The sequence below is a fragment of the Hermetia illucens genome, chromosome 1 (genome assembly GCF_905115235.1).
Source record: "Hermetia illucens chromosome 1, iHerIll2.2.curated.20191125, whole genome shotgun sequence".
Lineage (NCBI taxonomy): Eukaryota > Metazoa > Arthropoda > Insecta > Diptera > Stratiomyidae > Hermetia > Hermetia illucens.
In genome coordinates this window covers 31,579,424-31,599,095 of record NC_051849.1, presented here as the reverse complement: position 1 = coordinate 31,599,095, position 19,672 = coordinate 31,579,424, and the positions used below count along the sequence as shown (strand labels likewise).

The window sequence follows — 19,672 nt, the reverse complement described above, 5'->3', positions numbered from 1 at the left end:
TGCCTTCATTGATGTGCAGCTCAAGATTTCGCGCCGATTGCCGCCCGCTCGATCTGGATGAAGGCAGTCTGTACGTCTCGGGTCGTTCTTCCCATGGTGTCGATATCGTCAGCATAGGCCAATAGTTGGGTGGACTTAAAGAGGATCGTACCTCTTGCAATTACCTCAGGATCACGGATCACTTTCTCCAGGGCCAGGTTAAAGAGGACGCATGATAGAGCATTCCCTTATCGTAGACCGTTGTTGATATCGAATGGTCTAGAGAGTGATCTTGCTGCTTTTATCTGGTCTCACACATTGGTCAGGGTCAGCCTAGTCAGTCTTATCGATTTCATTGGGATACCAAATTTTCTCATGGCCAATTCTGGAACCCATGAAATTAGAGTCCTGTCCCTGTCTTTGGCTCCGCTAACAGTCAATGTAGAGATGCCTGTACACGGACTGCTCTGGGAAAAAGGCATCTATAGAAATTTACAATCCTTAGGAATCTGCTGAGCTGATCTATTTATGCTGCTTTTACCAGTATTCGGTAATACGAACTGGTGAGATCACACTTTGTCTACAGTCTACAGACCTGCAGTTTATACAGTTTCCTTGGGAGCGAGGTGGAGTAGACTAACCTACTAAATATCAGAGGGACGACAGATTCCTTGAGTAATCATAGATTTAAACTCTGCCTTGGCCATTTGGAGCTTTTCCACTGATAGATCTGTTTTAGTGGAATAGTGGAACACTCCTCTCCGCTATCTACGCTGTTAGCTTAGACGATAATATCGATAGTGCTTCAGAAAATTCGCACCCAGAATCGGTTGTTCGATGTTTGTGACGATGAAGCTCTTTCTCAATTCCCGACGCAGACCGAGGTTTAGTATCAGTGGCCTTTCCCCATACGTGTTAATGAGTGTAGAATAAAGTCAAGTCTGTTTTTGGTATATATTTTCTTGTCCTTATCTGCAGGAGTAACGGGCGGCGGCTTCTGTGCCTACCAGAAACTTAAACCCCGTCTTCTTGATGGCCTCGATCTGGCCAGTTTTTTGGAATGATTGATGATGTATTTCAGCAATTCGATCGGCGGTCTCCGCCAGCTTGCCCAAATTTGTGTTCTTATAAAAGACGGGGAACGAATATACTCCGATAGCTACTCCACAAATAGAGTTTTCAAAACAGTCACGGTCACACTACATCTGGCTGAATCGATAAGATCGTGCTAGTATTGCGACGGTTTGTTTCCGTGCAGCAGGCACCTGAGGCATGCCTTTTCTAATTACTGAAAGGCGGTAATGATACCGTTTTCGATTATCGTATATATAATATGATCAAATTTCGTCTCCTCCCGTATAATTCCATTTATGCTAAAGAAACTTCCACATCCAAAAACCAAAAACGCATGCCTTCTTTATAGAATACTGAAAATTTCACGATGCGAGCGACCTGCTGGCAACAAATAAACTTCGCAGGATACAATGTGCTTCGTTGGTATTATCCAGTAATGAGACGGCTGATCGGGAATTCCACGGCCCCCTTTAAACCTCCCACATGTTCCTCCAACCTCTTTGTCTTTCGTATTTCCGATATTTAAAAAAAAAATCTGCATGCCAGCGAAATTGGTTATGCCGAGACAGCAACCCGAATCATAAAGCGTGATAAACAGACATGTGATAATGCCTAAAGCTACTCAAAATCTCTCCACAATTTTCGAGCTGCAATATTATTGAGAACGTGCGGGATTATGTCATGGATAGGCTCCGCGAAACTTCGCACTTCCAAAAACAATATTCAATGGAACGTCTTCTCGTATAGTGGAGAAAAATTCCGGCCGAATATGTCCAATAATTGGTCGAATCCATGTTGCTGGACCGTCAACGCTGTATACGATGCTTAACCAGTACTAAATAGTAATTTTTTGAGTTTTTTATTACGATTTTTCTATTATTATTATTCACTTAACAGTCTCATGCAAAATGGTTGTTGGAAGTACCTGGTTTGCGCGGAAAGCGGTCCATGAACAAACGTAGGCTTCTTCAGACGGGACCACTTTCAACCAAATTTATCACGTGTTGATCGAACGCCGCCACCTCTCAACCTTGATGACTGTCAGAATATATAAGAGGGCCAATATAGACTCGGATCACTATATCGTTGGCATGGTGCACCTAGCTCGAATAACAACACCACCTAGAATCCCCTCTGCCAATCAGGTTAAGACTGAAGCCGTCCACAGAACAGCCCTCCGCAACACCTATAAGAGGGAAATGGATGCCGCAATAACCGCAGTCAACTGAGGTACTGAAGATGCACAATGATCTGCACAATCACCTGAAGAACCGCGAAGAATCGCACTGGTCAAACAAGAAAACAATAAAGATAGGAGACTACAAATTTGTACAATTAAACATTTCTCCTATCTAGGGTCAAAAATTACAACCGATAACAGTTATGACGATGAAATCCGGGCATGATTGTTGGCATCCAACAGCTTACAAAAACTGTTTCGCTCGAAACGTCTCACCATAGGGTCAAAGCTCTTACTGTACAAGACTGTGATCTTACCAGTTCTCATGTATTCCTAGGAGACTTAAGTTCTTAGCAAGAAAAATTGCGTACTCTTGGCCCGTTGAAAAGAAGAATCCTCCGAAGAATTTTTGGCTCCCTACATGAGGATGGACAATTCCGTAGCCTACATAACGACGAAATCTATGAGCGATACCACGACCGTCTAGTTGTGGATAAAATCCGGCTCAACAGGTTGCGGTGAGCGGGTCATCAATCCGTACGGATGAGGGGAAGGGCCCGGGAAGTCTATAAGGGCAATGTCTATAGTAGAAAAAGAAGACGAGGCAGACTCTGCCTGAGATGGAATGATGGTGTAGGTCAGGACACGAGGCAGCTTTTAGGGATATCGAATTGGTGGACCTCGGCGCAAAACCGGGATGTCTGGAGTTTCTTATTAAGACAGGCCTAGACCGGATACCGGTTGTTACACCGTTGATGATGATGATACATATTCCAGATCTATCCCGATCAGTGCCGTTTGTGCTATGGAATAAATTGTAATATCTTCTTCTCCTTCAACAGTTCGTTGGTGGCGTCGTCACCTTTGCATTTATGGCTCCGCACCTCGCTTAATAGTCCCCTTTTCCAGTATCTAAACGCATTCTTCATTTATGCGGAGCAGAGTAGGTTTGCTATTCGCCTGAGGTTCCTCCTCCTTAATCACCAGTCGTCCATAAGGATTCCGGAGTTTTGAAGACGTAACGATTGGATGAGCAACCAGATCCGAGCCACCAGTCTCCTGGGAAGCGTCGTATAAGATGACCTTGAGCTTTATGTCCTCGCAGGCGTCACTAATCTAAGCGAGAAATTGGTTCTCGCACTGACATGAATTCCACGGATTACCTGGTGGTAATCAAAGCAGGCGATGTGCTCCCCTGTTCCCTTTTGCCCTGCAGGAGATACTCGATAACCATCTCCGACTGCCTGGCAACAACACTAGACCACACCTCCCGCCACGTCAGCGGCCGTTACTATTTCATTGTTGGCATAGTTCGTCCGAGTCCTCGAACACTCTGCTCCCCTTGTTTTTGCTACTCGACCTTATCTTGAAATCGATTGCGCTTGAAGGCTTGAAAAATCAGTGGCAGGCTCATGAGTTCATTGTTCTTGGCCTTTCTCTTGTAAGTGACCTCTGGAGCATCCCTACATTTAAATCAGCAGTAATCCGCAAGCATTGCTTCATTCCAGCGACCCTGATATCTCCGTTCCATAAAGGACATGCCTTGGATCCATAAGCGGCTCGGAAATGACGTTTTTATCAGAAGGATTAATATTTCTTGCAGGCCACTCTGCTTGGATGGAATGTGAATTCCTGTCCCTACTATTTCACATACATAAAAAGCAATAGTATTTAGTCTAACAATATAGCGATCACTTTTAGATCGCGGCAGATCTTCAGCATATTTGGTCACATTCGCCTAAGTCTCCTTCATATGAATGGTGTTACCAAAAGAAATGAAAGCAAGACGGTTGCCATTATACACCGCTTTCAAAGTAAGCTTGGAGGAGTCTATGAATATTTTCTATTCAGTTGGATTATGCTCCAAATTCAAATTGTCCATTAAACAATTGATGTCACAACAACAAATCAAATTCTTCCAAAAAAAAGGAAGCAGACCTCGTTGACGTTTTCTGTACATGGAGACTCTGGCATAATTTTGCAAATGATTCCATTGCTGTAGCCTTGCACGTACAAGTTCCGCCTCCTCTTGTGACAAATCAAGATCTTGATTAAGATCACTCGATTCCAATTGGGTCAATTTGTACGGTCGATCATCCTTTTCTTTAAAATCAGAATCATGGGATGTTGAAGACATGTTGAGCTCCCCTTCTTGCTCACTGTTTTCGTGGTTGTCTGAATGTGGAATCGTCGAATAGCGGATGGAAAATTCGAGTATTTCACTGTTCCTATTTCTCTCATTCACAATCCTGCTTTTATGGGGGAAGTTAACCAAAAATAACAATCGTCTACTTGGTTTGTAGGCACTCGCCAAACCATTGGTTCAGCAAAAGCCATTCATCTTTTTTTACCTTTTAACCATTCTCGTAATATTACTGAACATGAATTGCAACATATATTTGGAGCCCATGATTTGTCGTGGGTCCCTACCTTCATACCAAAATAATGGTGATAGGCAAATTTCCTACAAACTATATAGAATGTCATTTGTATCTTCAAAAGTAGAACTAATCGGAACTTTTTAAAGTGATTTTCGGAATTTAGCAGATGAAAATATATAAGCATACGCTATTGTTCAGTTCGAAACATTTTCATTGTTGGGCAATATGCCTGGCATCAACATCTCTTCTTCACCTATCGTCAGTTTGTTAGCTTTTAATTTGGAATCCTTTTCTTGGCCCCAAGAATTGTTCAAGAAATTTGTCCATCCTGGTTAGCCCGGCCACCAGGGTAAGGGTCTTATTTGTATCTAGAGGTATCCAAGGTATCCAGAGTCCCCATACTATAAACTAAGCTCCCCATTGGCCAAAAGCATCTTTTCTAGCGCAGAAAAGACAATCCCCGAGCTGTTGTTTCGGTTCATCCCTGGCTAGATCAGCTTGGCGCTAAAACATGACCAACAGGCAAACAGGTCTTCGACAGCTGGATGAACCTTCTCCCAGTCTGGTGCTACATACTCTTGGCTCGCCCAAACACGGTTTTCAGCGACCACCGATCGGGTGGCGACTTGCCGAATTTTGCAGCCTTAACCTGAAGCATAATCACACCAGGCCACCTTTCTAAAAGTACTGTTGTGGAATACCGAGTTTACTGGAACGGCCGCAAATTAGACGTTACAATTGTCTCAACAAATATATGCAGCGTGTGCTTCCATTCCAAAACACGCATACCCTCAAAAACGCAACTCCAGCTACTGCTGGAATGCGGAAATAGCGAAGAAGAATAGGGAAAAGTAAAAACGATTGTTTTAAGCGACTTTATGATGAGGCAGATCCCGACTCGTCAAAAGATGCCTACAAGTCAGTAATATTGCCAGGTCTGCTCCTATCACGTGCGCTAGCTACGACAATGTTTCCCCAATATTGTGAATCTACTTTATCCCACTTGCCTTAACGCGCATTTCAAGCTTATTGAGTAGAAAGCACTCACTGTCAGCTCAACATTAGCAATGGTGGTTGCTAAAATTGACGGCCTGAACTATAATTGTTAATTAATTCTATCGTCGCCATCAACTCTATTTTCTTATACGCTATACAAATGTGGGTAACAACACAAAGCATATGGCCAAAATGTAGACACCCCAGGCTGCAAATGAGCTAAGCAATCTCCGAACATGCTGCGCTTACCGGATATCATATGGGGCAATATTGCATTTGCGAGAATGATGCCGGTAAATCCTTTAGCCGATGAGGGAGCTACTTGAATGTCAAGCAATAAACAAAGTACTATTAAGAAAGTAACCAAACTGAGCGAACAAGGACATTGATTGCATGGCAACCGTTTTTTTTTCAGGGTTTTGTTTGCAAAAGAAAACCTTATTCAAATCGGTTCAATGTCTGTCTGTCACATGCACTTTTCTCAGAAACGGTATAGCCCGTATATACCAATTGACACGAAATTTGGTAGAAAGGTGGGAACGGTGAACGCCCAGACATGCAGTGAGTGATATGCTTCTACGTTGAAATTTAGGGTGGTCCCCACACATGTAAAAGGGGGGGGGGTGTAAAATTTTTTTCAACGAATATTGTCATGTGGGATGTCAAATGAAAAGTCTCGATTAGCACTTTTCAAGGCCGGTTTTAGTTTTGAGATTTATTAGAAAGGCGGGGAGTGGGAGGGGTGGAAAGTGATGATTTCTTTAACGGACCCATTCTCAGAAACTACTCAACCGAAAAATCTGAAAAAATTCATGAAGATGCCTCTATATACCTACAAATGGGATAGTTCTACACTCAAATATACTCACAGAAGAAACAAACAAAACCTTTCATACCTGAAGCGCCCAGCTTCCGGTTTCCCGACCCGTTTTCCTTGCGCAATATTTGAAAGTTCAAGGAGAAACCTTGCGACTGTACTAGAGTACCGTTTCACGATGAGAAATCTGTCAAGCTACATGGTAAGATCGGATGAAACGCGATAGTTGCAACTGTGTTATGATTCCATCGGCGACTAAAAGAAGAAGAAGCTGGGCGTTTTTAGTCGGTAAAAATCCGCCGTGCACCTGCTTCGCTATACAAGCGCATCAATGATGGATTCTACTCACCCAAGAAAATAACAGATAGTAAATTGATTTAAATAAGGTTTTATTTTCCACAAACAAATACTAGACTAGAAGGCAATCTGAAAAATATTACATCAGGTTTCCTTCTTCTTCTTTTTCTTCAGCCTTTGTCCCTTTCACAAGCAGGGTCTGCTCGATTACATCAGGTTTCCAGAAGCATCAAAATCGATGAAAATTTGGGCAAAGAAAACTCATTACCGTTGTATAACATAAAATGTATATTTGGCTATTTCAACTCTAGTAAACTGTTAAGATACTTGTACAAAAGTGGTAATACCTGTCATTAACTTCTCAAATGGCTGGTTGAGGAGTTAACGCAGTCGAACATATTCCCGGAAAATTCAAACCATCAATATACATAGTTGGCACTTGGTTAGTTGGTAGAGCGAAATTTATGGCTGTCAAACTCCGCTTTACCCTGAACAAATGGTTACTTGGTAATAAATACTGAAATTATAATATGAATATAAGACCTGTTAGCATTTCAACTGCCTTCCATTGTCAAAAGCATATTACAAAAGTAAAATCATCCAAAATCGATAATATTCGAATTTTTTTTTTTTTGAGTTCGGTCACTAGTAAAGGCAAAAAAAATGTCTTGTTGTCGAAAAGGTATACTTAAGGCAAGTAATTGTACAGGATTTATATATTTTTCGATTGTTTATGCAAATAATTTTGTTTTTACTTTAACTATTTGGTCCATTAAAGCTTCTATTACGCTTTCAGCATTTGTTGTATGTACACATTGCAGAAGATCATGCTATTAAAGTTCCTTGGAATTTCTAACCTTTTGTCACTAATATTCACAGAGTTGTGGAGTGAATACAATGTTTTTTACAATAACAAAGCGAAAACAACTTCTTATTCGATCACACTATTATCTACACAGCATTTTCATAATAAATAAATGCATTTTCAGCTTCCAAACCACCAAAAATACATTTGCAACAATACATAAATATGATTTTCTCAACAACACGCTATGCTTCATCAACTGCAATAGGTCCGTGAGAACTGTACAGGTTTCACTAAAAAAACGAGTATTCCTGAACTGTAGGTGAATAGGATTAAGTCCTTGTTAAATTCATAGCTACCTTCCCTCGAAAAAATGGTCTTACTTGCTACACACAAACTGCTTTTTGTCAATTCTAGATTTGTTTTACGTCATTTGTTATTGCTAATCATGTATATAGTAATATATTATATTTTACGTAACATTCTGTATTGAATAACTCTACGAAATTAAACATAGTACACTTGAAATCTTGCAAATGGTCGTCCTCAAACTTCTTCGCCCTCCTTGGAGGCTGTTAGACGAACTTGTGTTGGCTCCGTCGTAACGCCATTTAAATTTGTTTGCTGGTCTCGCCAAGGTGTTGTAAGTGTCCGCAATCTCTGGAAAATGCAAAAACCAACGCATGAGTACTATACGCTTTTCATCCATCTCAAATTTTGCTACTCTACCTTCTTAAGGCTGCCAGGTGTTGTTAAAATTTGGTAGATTGCCATGACCGGAATCATCATCATCGAAGATCCCGCAATACACCAGCCCAGGATATTTGCCCATTCAGGGTAGACGTATCCTTCATAACTAAGAGGTTCGTAAAACACTAATCCATAAACTATGATGAACAATAAAAATAAAGGAGCAACAAATCGCCAGCAGACTCGCCAATACAAGCCAGGACGGAAGCCAATCATATCACGGATGTCATTACAAAATCTCTTCGTTCCTGCAACGAAATCAAATGTTCTTCCTATTTTGCATTTCTTCCAACATTTTAAATCAACTAACCATAAATCCATGATACGGCAAGGGATTCAAAGAATACAGCAATCAATATTGAATATCCTGCAGCGTATCGATCTAATAACTGGAAAAAGTAGAAACCACCCTGAGTGCAGCTGGCAAGCCCCACTAGGAAATACAAACTGAACAGTCCTGCAACAAAAATTTCACGATTTCTTCCGATGGTGGGAAATTCATCACTCAATGCTGTAATAATTGCTTCGGATCCTCCAAACTGCAAATATTAAAATAAATAATTTAAATTGAAGTTGAATCTTTTTAAATATGAAACAATCTTATTTAAGTAATATTCAGAATATTCCCTGAAAAGTTTTAGGCTGATCAGGAAGAGACTTCATCAAGGTAGACTCCAGGGCACCAAAAGGAGAAACAACTTCTGGTAGAAGAACAAAAAAAGCGACGAAACGAAGGAGGATGAAAGGCTAGACCTTTGTTGAAGTCCTTAGTGAGATCTGCTATAAGATCAAATTCAAAGACAGTGCAGAAGTACCTTCCATATGCATAACAAAAAGCAGCTGAGTACCCTTGTAATTAGGTCCGAGGATAATCGACAAGGATGCATTCCAGAAGAAGATCACCAGGAAAAAAGACTCTGGCCAGGGCCATATGTGGTCTTTGATAATGTGAGATCTTGGCTTTTTTCAGAAATCACTGAAATGTAAATGTAACCAATGCCTAGATCGATATCACTCCTGCAAATTCTCGAGGTCAAAAACTCTCGCGAGGGAATTTCTTAACAGTGTCAAAATCTGATTTATTTTTAGTAATATGTTCAGCACCAATACGAGTAGCCCCTACAAACTGCTCCAAGTGTTTGAGCTATGAATACACGTCACAAAACCAAAGCTTACTTCGAAAAAGAGGGTTGCGTTCTGTGCAGGGACCGTGGCGCGTCTGTCAAGAGCACATCCTGCAGACTCTGGCCGTATCTGGTCTGTAGGGTAGAATTAAAGAGGGCTAGAACCTCTCAAGGGTCGTCAACGATCCTTAATGGGTCCCTTACGATGCAGAGAGTGACGTCCCCAAGGTGACCGAGCTAGTAGTTCTGACCTCCTAGTTAGCATACCTGCGTCCTAGGTGGCAGTCTCGAGAAAGTTTCTCGGTGAAGAGCGAACTGCTAATGACCGATGTTCGCTAGGACACACTGGGAGTCGATGGGATGATCTGAGACTAGTCCTGCAAAGGTGGTAGTTGTGGCGTGTATCAGAAGCCAGCCTCTTCGGGACCCTGGTCGGGCAGGACGCATTAAACCGGTATTAGTAGACCAAGTTTCCCCGAGTGAGCGCTGATCCGCCCATGAGTTCCGGGATCAGCAGCTAATTGTAGCTCAGGCCGCAGGGAACTGGGGTAAGGACTTTTTCACCGAGGGAATCCCCGTTCCACACTATTGCGGCCCGCTCCCTTCCATACGATGCGCTGGTAAAACCTTAAATGGCGAATACAAACAATACGAACGAGGATATATTGGGAATGGAGAATGAGTTGACTGACTTATATCAATATATTGCCTTCGAAGTGGTTGACATAAACTCCCGATGTGCGTCACCCCGATGCTCTTTCTGTGCATGGAGCAAAGGTGAACACCAGGAGGTTTGTCTAAACTCTTGGAACAGGTGTGGCCACACTGGATGGTACTGGCGAACCTTCTAACATATGTATGAGTTGACGGCGGAAATTGCAGAGTACCGGAAGGAGTACCGGAGAAAATCTAAATGACCGGGAGGAGGCATGTACCATAATAACAGGGTACAAATCAGCCAAAAGGAGACCGCAACGCAATGAACAGGAGCAAACCTCGCAAACCCGTGGGGACTCGGTTTAAAACTGGTAACCCGAAACATCAAGGCAGATGGACCGCATTGCACGGGCACTACTCCCTGCGTACCCGGCACGGGATGATGATTTCGGTGCGAAAAGCGCCTGCCCACTTTTATCTATAAAAGATTTAGAACAGGCAATCCTTTCTATAAAAAACAAGGAGGTGCCAGGAGCCGATGGTATTCTAGCAGAGGTATAAAAGTTGGTGTTCCAACATCGGCCGGACCCAGTGCTCGGAGTATTTAACACTTGCCTGAAAGAGGGCATTTTCCCTTCTCATTGGAAGGTGGCAAAGCTTGCACTGATCAGAAAAAATACCGCCCACTTTGTATGCTTGACACTACTGGGAAAATGCTAGAAAAGCTCATCAGAGGTAGATTCAGTGAAGCGATACGCGCTACCGGAGGCTTATCCCCACGCCAGTTTGGTTTTAGAACATGGAGATCCACAGTTGATGCTGTCATACAAGTTACGGATGCCGTTCGTCGAGCGGAGACACATAGCCGACGAGCTCGACGGGTGGTGCTCCTCGTAACGCTTCACGCCAGAAACGCCTTTAATTCCGTAAGATGAAAAGACATTCAAAGCACACTAGGCAATACTTTCCTCGTGCCGAACTATCTCTGACGGATATTGAGGGACTATCTGATAAACCGCTCCCCGCTCTATGAAACGCTAGAGGATATATATGGTAAAATATATGGGAAAGTAGGATGGGATTAGACAACATTGTCGAGAAGATGCTGAGGAGCGCTGACAGGAGCCATGTTGCCCATTACATTCGAATTCTTCTCGTTGCAAAGAAGATAAAGTTCTACCGGTGAAGATGCCGGATGGCAGGGATTCTTTGAACTGACAGTTCCCTTCCCTCCTCTCCCCTCCCGTTCGTGAAAGGAATTCCCTGATTTGAATGCTCCGTAAGGCGGAAGAGTTCGCGGACTAGCCCGAAGTAATGTGATAAATGATTCCAGCTAGCCCGAAGTAATGTGATAAACGATTCCAGACTAGCTCTCTGACAATGGGGAGGTATTTAGTTGGTAGTCCGACGACATATCGTTCCGGGAGTCCAACACTCTGTGCTAAAAAAAGAGGGCTAGAGCACGGCTATCATAATCCGCCTCCTACACAGGCTTGATCTCTGGAGGACGTCGAAGCTCTTTAAATGCTCAAGGACATTTCAAAGTTTGGATGGGCTACATGTTATACTGTCTTAGATTCAGTTATGGCCCTTACAAAAATCGCTTACAGTATTTCCATGCCCCCAAAAGAAAGTAACTGTGATAAAATTTCTATGTATTAATGGATGGTGGAAAGAGTGTCATAAATCCCGCCGTTTGGCACAGCCTTCAAACGACCGAGAGAGGTATACACCACAACGATAGTATACAATGCAGCTAAAAGGAGACTTCTCGATGCGACAAATAAAAACAAAACACACTGGCAGGATCTAGTCGATGAGATAAATCGGAATCCATGGTTCATCCCAAAAAATGGGGGTTACGGAAACGCTGTTCACTGATTGCCGTACGAATGGACCGCATTGCGCAGGCATTATTCCCTAGACAACCCATTTAAACTGATGCCAACAGTACAGAAGGTACTGACGATTGCCCATGAAAGAACTAGGAAGAGCAGCCTCTACGAAAAATAAGAAGGCGGCAGGATCTGACGATAACTCGGCAGGTGCACATAAACTGATGTCGCACCACAGCTTGGCTGAACGAGGGCATTTTTCCTTGCCACTGGAAAGCGGCAAAATTCGCGCTGGTCAGTAAAAGCAAGGAACATCATAAACTGTTGTCTACATACCAATGACTCTCTATGTTTGACAAAACGGAAAATTGCTCGCAAAGCTCATCAGGAATAAAGTCGTGCTCTGTGTATCTCCAACGAAGTTTGGTTGTAGTCAAATGAAATTCTCATTGCATGCCGCCATAGAGGCTGTTCATGTGTTTCAATGAGCTTCAATGAGCAACGAAGAACATTACTAAGAACACATACTTCATGTCAAAAATGCCATAAAAAATATGCTAGGCACACAAGAAAATTCTTTCCATATGCCGGAGTACTTCTTGTAGATATTGAGATATAATCTGAAAGACCGCTCCCTGCTCTTTGAGACGCAATTCGGGAGAAGAACGAATATCACACCGGGGGTAGCAGCGGGATTTTCTACCTTAAATCGACCAATGTCAAACGAGGAGGGGTCCTAGTTCTAGTAGGAGAGGCATTCTCACTAGTACAGTATAGTCGTTTATGCTCTGCGGGGCGGAGGTATTAGATGTAGAGGTATGTTTTAAGAGCCTAGTGCATGCACAGAAATGAGGACTTTTTTTGCTGGTGATCGGGGGTGATCCCCGTCGCAATAATTGCTGAGGAACGCAAGGCCATCAACAAGTGCAAGGAAGGTTGTTGCTCGAGATTTATTATTTACTTACCCAGCTTCAAAGTGGGCATCGAGATTTTCAGTATTATTGCACGAAATTTCTAAGGCCTAATTCCCTGACTGTTTATTTCGGAAAAGAGTGGTGGAGCGTGAGATTCATCAACAACTTGATACAGATACAGGGCAATTTCCTCCAGACAACATTGTCAGAGAGATACTGAGAAGCCGTGGCACATGGGACTGTCTTGGGCATTATATGATAGATGATCTGGATCGGATGGCAGGGAGTTCCTTGAACCAAAAAATTCCTTACTCTACCACAAGTGGAAGAAATTCTCGTCCTCTTTGTACCTAAGGTCTTTCCAGGAAGAGAAAGAGCGAAACTAATATACAGAAAAGTGACAACAATCTGCAGTGCAATAAAAGGAAGCTTATAGAATAAGAGATTACACCGCAACCCTTGAAAGAACAGCTTGAAAATTTTGTGCGCAATGAGCAAGCAGGGTTCAGAAACAGACAGTAATTACCCGAAGATAAGCAGCGTCGCACCTAACGTGCATCGCATTTAAAAAGGAAGAGCTAACGATTAGGACATCCGTCGGTTGTAATCGTCTGTCATATCAACAGAAATGCATATGCAAGTGAACTCGCTGAAATTCAGATTTATAATACATTTCGAGACCTTTCTCCGTCACCAATGGTTCAGGAAAATGGATGATCTTTCATGCTTTCCTTTCAAGAGCCTACCCCTACAGGAGGGTGGACAATTTCATAGCCTACACAACTAAGAAATTTATGAGAGTTCTGGCGAGTTTGGTTATAAATAAAATCCGTCCCAATGGGTTGAGTTGACAAGTTTCTTTTTTCTTAGAGTGGAATTGGTAAATATCAAAAAAAATTATTAATACTTACTGAACTATCCAAACCTAACGTTAACAACATCATAAAAAATATCAACGCCCAAAATGTGCTGCCCGGCATTGTGGCAATAGCTGCTGGATAAACAACAAAAACAAGTCCTGGACCCTCGGTAGCAACATCTTCAATATGCTGTCCAGACGAATGAGCCATGTAGCCCAACACAGAGAATATCACAAATCCAGCTACAAAGCTTGTTGCTGAGTTAATGCAGCTGGTGAGCAAAGCATCCCTGAAAAATTTAATTTAATTTAATTATAAATTTTAATTCAGGAAAAGATATCCATAAAATGCATCACTTACTTGTAAACATTGTTATGGTATTTATTATAGGAAGCGTATGCCAAAAGAACGCCAAATCCCGGTCCAAGGGAAAAGAAAACTTGAGTTGCTGCATCGACCCAAACTTCAGGCTTGTAGATGGCATCAAAGTTTGGATTCAGGTAATACTGAATGCCCATTGCTGAACCAGGCAACGTTATTCCACGTATGAGTAAGATTAACAAAACTACGTAAGGAAATAAAGCAGTAAACCAAACCACCTGAAACGTAAGAAAGCAAGAAAAAAATAAAGGTTCAAATAATGAAATGTTAAGATACTAAATAATGTAAAATTTACCTTTCCAGATGTACTTATTCCTTTCCATAACGAAAAGTAACATATTAGGTAGACTATAAGTAAGCAAACAGCCATATCCCATTTAATTGCTCCTAAATCGTGTATTCCATTACTTTCATTAAGTTCTAAAATATATCGACTGGAAAACAAGAAAGGTTTTATTTGACACTCTTACATATTTCCTATAATTATTTTCATTTGATATTATTTCCATGTTATCTATTAATTATTTTATTAATTAAAAAAACTTCTCTGTTAAGTCAGTTCAACCTTTTGACGATGTGTGGACTTTAAACGGATACTTTCTCCTTCTTTTACCACTAATGGCCTACCCCCAAAACAGTACAATCGGAAAATATGAATAAGTAAAAGTGGCTCCGTGAAGTAAAGCACAATTAGCGCTCTAATGCTCCACTTTGACACCATCACTTCGAAGACCTTGACCCCTCATGGGGGAAGAAACAAAATCTCGCGCACCCTGATTTTTTTATCTATCCCCTGAAGTCTACGAAAGATAACAGGCGGAGAACTGGTTACATAGAAATCAATATGACTGCTTGCACGAACAGTTTGGAAATGATCGGTTGTTGTTAGGGAAGCAACAGTCCGACAGTCAGAAGGTCCACTGGAAGACAAGAGCGTGGGTACACCATCAAACCGTAGTTCTCCATTGGCTTATAGCATTGACCCGAGATATTGAAATCATTCAGTTCTGGGCAGGTTACTGCCATTGCCAGAACTCAGCGATTTAAAAATCTCGAGTCAACGATATTAGCCAATGGAGAACTGCGTAATGAAATTGTTTCACGCATTAATGCAACCTGGATGAAGTGGCATTCCCCAACTGGTGTTCTTTGTGATCGACGTATCAGCGCACGTCCCAAATCTAAAATTTACTGCAATGTCGTCCGTCTGCCACTCTCTATAGTTCTGAGTGTTGGCCGACTATAAATGGCAATGAATGGTGTCTTGCGGTAATGGGGACGAAGATGTTGCATTGCACTGGTGGCGTGACACGTTTTGATTACGTCTGAAATGAGAATATCCGCGATCGATATGGGTTTGCATCGATCGTGGAAAAACTGCAAGAGAGGCGTTTTCGATGGTGTGGTCACGTAATTCACGCCAACGAGAATTCAACAACCAGTATTGATCAGAACATCGAAAGCAATGGTAAGCAACCAAAAAGCCGGCCAAAACAATGGTGGCTTGATACGCTGGATGGGGATTTAAAGGTCTCGCGATTACATTCTGATCAGGCATTTGATAAAATAAAATGACGAAACCGATCACCACGAGCCGACCCCGCTTCTGAACTGAAGGGTGAAGAAAAAGGAAAAGATGTGAGGAGCGACGAGTGCACGACAGCTCCGTGTAATATAGCTAAAAACTCCATTGCCCTCTATTTTCTAGAAAGCGACTTAAATAAATCATTTGATGGAAAGCCCTGTGTTGATAATGGTCAACCTCATACGCTTCACGCACTCAGGTTAATATTATTAGCGAATGAAAACAATTTAACCAACATCAAATATAAAAAAGGGCTAGGGAGAATTAGGTTCTTCTTGAATGGAATTTTAATATTTCACTCGAATTTCAATTATTCTCGTTAATTATGAGGTAAGCATCTTATTTGTATGGCTTAGGATGTTGTTAATTAGCACGAAATTGATAAGTTTGAACTGCTATAACTTTCCCAATAATAGTTGGATTTTCGTGAAACTTGGCATGTGTATCCACGAAGCTGTCCTCTATGTCGGTGAAAAATTTAGTACGCTTAGGATGAACTTAAGGGAAGTTTTTTAGTCAATTTCTAAAAGTTGATAATATACTATTAGTAAATTTTTTGAGCAGATACCGGAATGGGACATCTCTCGGAGATTAGATTTCACATAAGTGTTTTACAAAAAACCTTAAAAAGGGCTGCAGATAAATAGATTCTTCATAAACGTGACTTTAATATTCCACGCGAATGTCAATTATTCCGGGTAATTATGACGTCAGCATCTGATTTGCATGGCTTTGAAAGCAGTAAACTCGGCGAAATTGCTAAGTTTGAACTGCTATAACTTTGGCGTTAATTGCCTGATTTCCATGAAATTTAGCACATATATACGAAATATTGTCCCCTATGCTGGTACAAAATTCGGAAGACCTAGGATGAATTTAAAGGGGGTTTTTCAGTAAATTTCTAAAAAGTAGTAATATACTATTAGTAAGTTTATTTGAGCAGATATCGGAATGGGACATATTTTGAGGCCTAGATTTCATCTAGGCGCACCACCCTGATTTTTTTCGGATTTTTAGGTTGGGTAGTTTCCGAAAATGAGTCCTGTCTCACTTCAAGTGCGTACATTTTGACTCCTTACACACGCACTTTGCAATTTATGCCAAAACTAATATCAGTTTCGGAAAGTACAAATCGAGACCTTTCATTTGATACCCTACACAACTATATCCGGTGAAAAAAATTTTTGAATCGCCCCTTTGCATGTATGGGGAGCCCCCCTTTAAACTCCACCTAAATTTATGCCACTTGCTGTATGCGTGGGATTTCATAGTTCCCATCTGTCCACCAAATTTCGTTCGGATCGGTTCAGCCGTTTTGGAGAAAAATGCGTGTGACAGACAGACAGACAGACATTTTAATCGATTTTAATAAGGTTTTGTTTTACACAAAACCTTAAAAAGCCAGAAATGGAAAACTAAAACCTTCCAATAGACCCCGCCGTTCATACAAGTTTACTTTATATGATGATGACGTCATACACGTCGAAAGGTGCAATAAATTTACCTGAAATGCAAAACAACCATACCATGACCATCTACAGCTTTAAATGTTAATAATAGATAGATTGCCTATGCTGATGCCAAATTTTGTATTTCTGGGATGAACTTAAGGGGGGTTTTCCTGTAAGTTTCGAAAACATGATAATATACTATTATTAACTTTATTTGTGCAGATATCGGAATGGGGTGTATTTTGAGGCCTAAATTTCATATATATGCATCAACGTCATTTTTTTAAGATTTCAATTGGAGCTCTATGTCCCCTATGTTTCACCCAATATCAGAAAAGAGGTCAGTTTCGGAAAGTACTAATCGAGCGTTTTCATTTCATACCCTACATGACCATATCCTGTGATAAAAAAAATTGCACTTCCCTTTCAAATACATGAGAGCTCCCTTCAAACTCAGCACAAGGGACACACAAACCACATGTTCTCACCAAATTTCGTGACATTCCGTTCAGCGATTTCAGAGTAAATGGGGTATGACAGACAGACAGTCAAACAAACAGACAGACGGACACTGTTTGTGACGAGTTGCCAGATCTCCCATCAGGCGCGATAGAGGCATACCTATTGATGTGTAAATATGTGTTCATGCAATTTTCGTTTCTGACTGCGCATGGGCTAGTGTTTGCTTATCTCTGGTGCGTGGACCAAAATGGCTATGGGAAGGACACTCAAAAAATAAAACCAACATGGACGAATTGCAGGGGCACGGGTGCAGGGACTCGGAACCCTTTGGGAGTGAGCAAGCGGACTCCCGGCCGTCGATATCCCTCGACCGCAGTGCCTCGGTGATGGACAACATGGCCACTGTGGCATATAATGCTACAAGTGTTTCAGATTTGGAGCAAGAGGTGTTCAAATGAAGCACAACTCTACCAAGAACACCAATTGCAAAAGGCAAAGAATGATGGGCTAAAAGCAGATAGCTGGCCAGAAGAGGCGATTTCGACACCCATCGGATTTAATCAAGAGGTACACCAGCAGCAGCGATGAGGTAATATTCAGAGAAGACATCTGCACTGCCTAGAAGCAACAATTCATGTTGGAGGAATTCGGCGAAGAATCTATTGTGAGCCTCAGAAAAGCTTATGGCGGTACTCAAACGGCAACAATGCGACTGCCAGTGGAGTCAGCGCAAAAAATGTTGGCTGTGGGGAAGGTTCGGATTGGATGGGTTGTTTGTCAACCAAGGAAACAGATCCCTTTAAAGAGACGCTTCATACGCCTAATGTGTGGAGACTATGGGATATAGTGCCAAGGAGTGCAATAGGGACCCCAAATGCATTTTGTGCGAAGGAAAGAAGCGACGGGATAACCGGCATTTAGCAGGAAGTGGTAAATGGCCGGAATTTAGGAAGACATTAACTGTTGTGAAAAAATGAGGTTAATACAAATAAACCTCAATCATTGCAGGGTCGCACAAGATTTGCTTGCACAGACCACTTACCAATCCGTGATGGAGATTGCTATCATTAGTGAACCGTACAGAAATCTTGCCGGTGGTGTATGGATCACAGATCCGACTAGTTGAGCGGCGATATGGGCGTGCGGTCGTCAAGTCATACGATATAGCATGGGTAATGCGGCTAGTGGCTTTGTGTGGGCAAAAATAAGCGGTATATTCGTATACAGCTGCTACGCCCCACCGAGCCTCACACTGCCTGAGTTTGAAGACCTGTTAGACGATCTTGTTCACGACGCAAGGGGACGAGGTCCAATGGTGATAGCCAATGACTTTAATGCGTGTGCTATCGAGTGGGGCAGCAAAAAAACTAATGCAAGGGGGCGGTGCTTATTAGATTATTATTGTAAACACTTATCGGAACGGAGGAACTGGTTCAATTGTAGATCTCACTTTTGTCAGCCCTGCACTAGCACGTGATATGTCCTGGCAGGTGATATCACATGTACAGCAACCACCAGACAATCACTTTTGAACTACAGAAGGAACCACAAGCTTTCGAGGCGTTTTTGTATGCATTCCAGGATTAACAATTATCTTTGCGATGGCAAAAAGCACGCAAATATCCCTCCAATTGCAACACTCTCCAAAGGTCTTAACGACCATCCCCTTCTTCGCCCCTTTGGAAAAGATCTCGGATTCCCAGGATTGTCGTATGAGTAAAAGTAGTAGATCTGCAGAAACTACAGAAACAGCGATGAATATCTCTGCGGGGGTGAGTGTCAAGCCCAGCGGCTTAACTCCATTTGAGTGCATCGATAGCCGAGAAGATTTCTCTTCTATATGACGGAGTAGTCCGTATCCGCATGTTACGGTGACTAGCCATTTCACCCGGAAGAGGCGAAATTTCACCGGATGTGATGCGGTTAAGAATCCTGGTGAAGTGTCCTTCCCACTTCCTCTTCAATTGCTCGTCATCGTGGATCAGAATCCGAGCATCGGAGGACCACCGAAAGAATTGCGACAGTTTTGAAATCATTACGATCTACGGCATTTTTCGCTTGCCTAACCAGCGCAATGGCAAATTTCCTTTTATCACGGCACACACTTCACTGAACTTTCCGGGG

At 42.1% G+C, this 19,672-nt stretch overlaps 1 protein-coding gene across 1 annotated transcript in view; it reads right to left on the bottom strand.

Moving 5' to 3' along the window:
* Positions 1-6,994: 6,994 nt before the first annotated feature.
* Positions 6,995-19,672, bottom strand: part of LOC119660014 (sodium-dependent dopamine transporter) — a 56,569-nt gene continuing 43,891 nt past the window's right edge. Inside the window, 6 exon segments of the mRNA XM_038068396.1 lie at positions 6,995-8,189; positions 8,259-8,527; positions 8,590-8,818; positions 13,721-13,958; positions 14,030-14,268; positions 14,346-14,484. Coding sequence (XP_037924324.1) covers positions 8,037-8,189; positions 8,259-8,527; positions 8,590-8,818; positions 13,721-13,958; positions 14,030-14,268; positions 14,346-14,484 — 1,267 coding nt within the window. The 3' untranslated portion in view covers positions 6,995-8,036.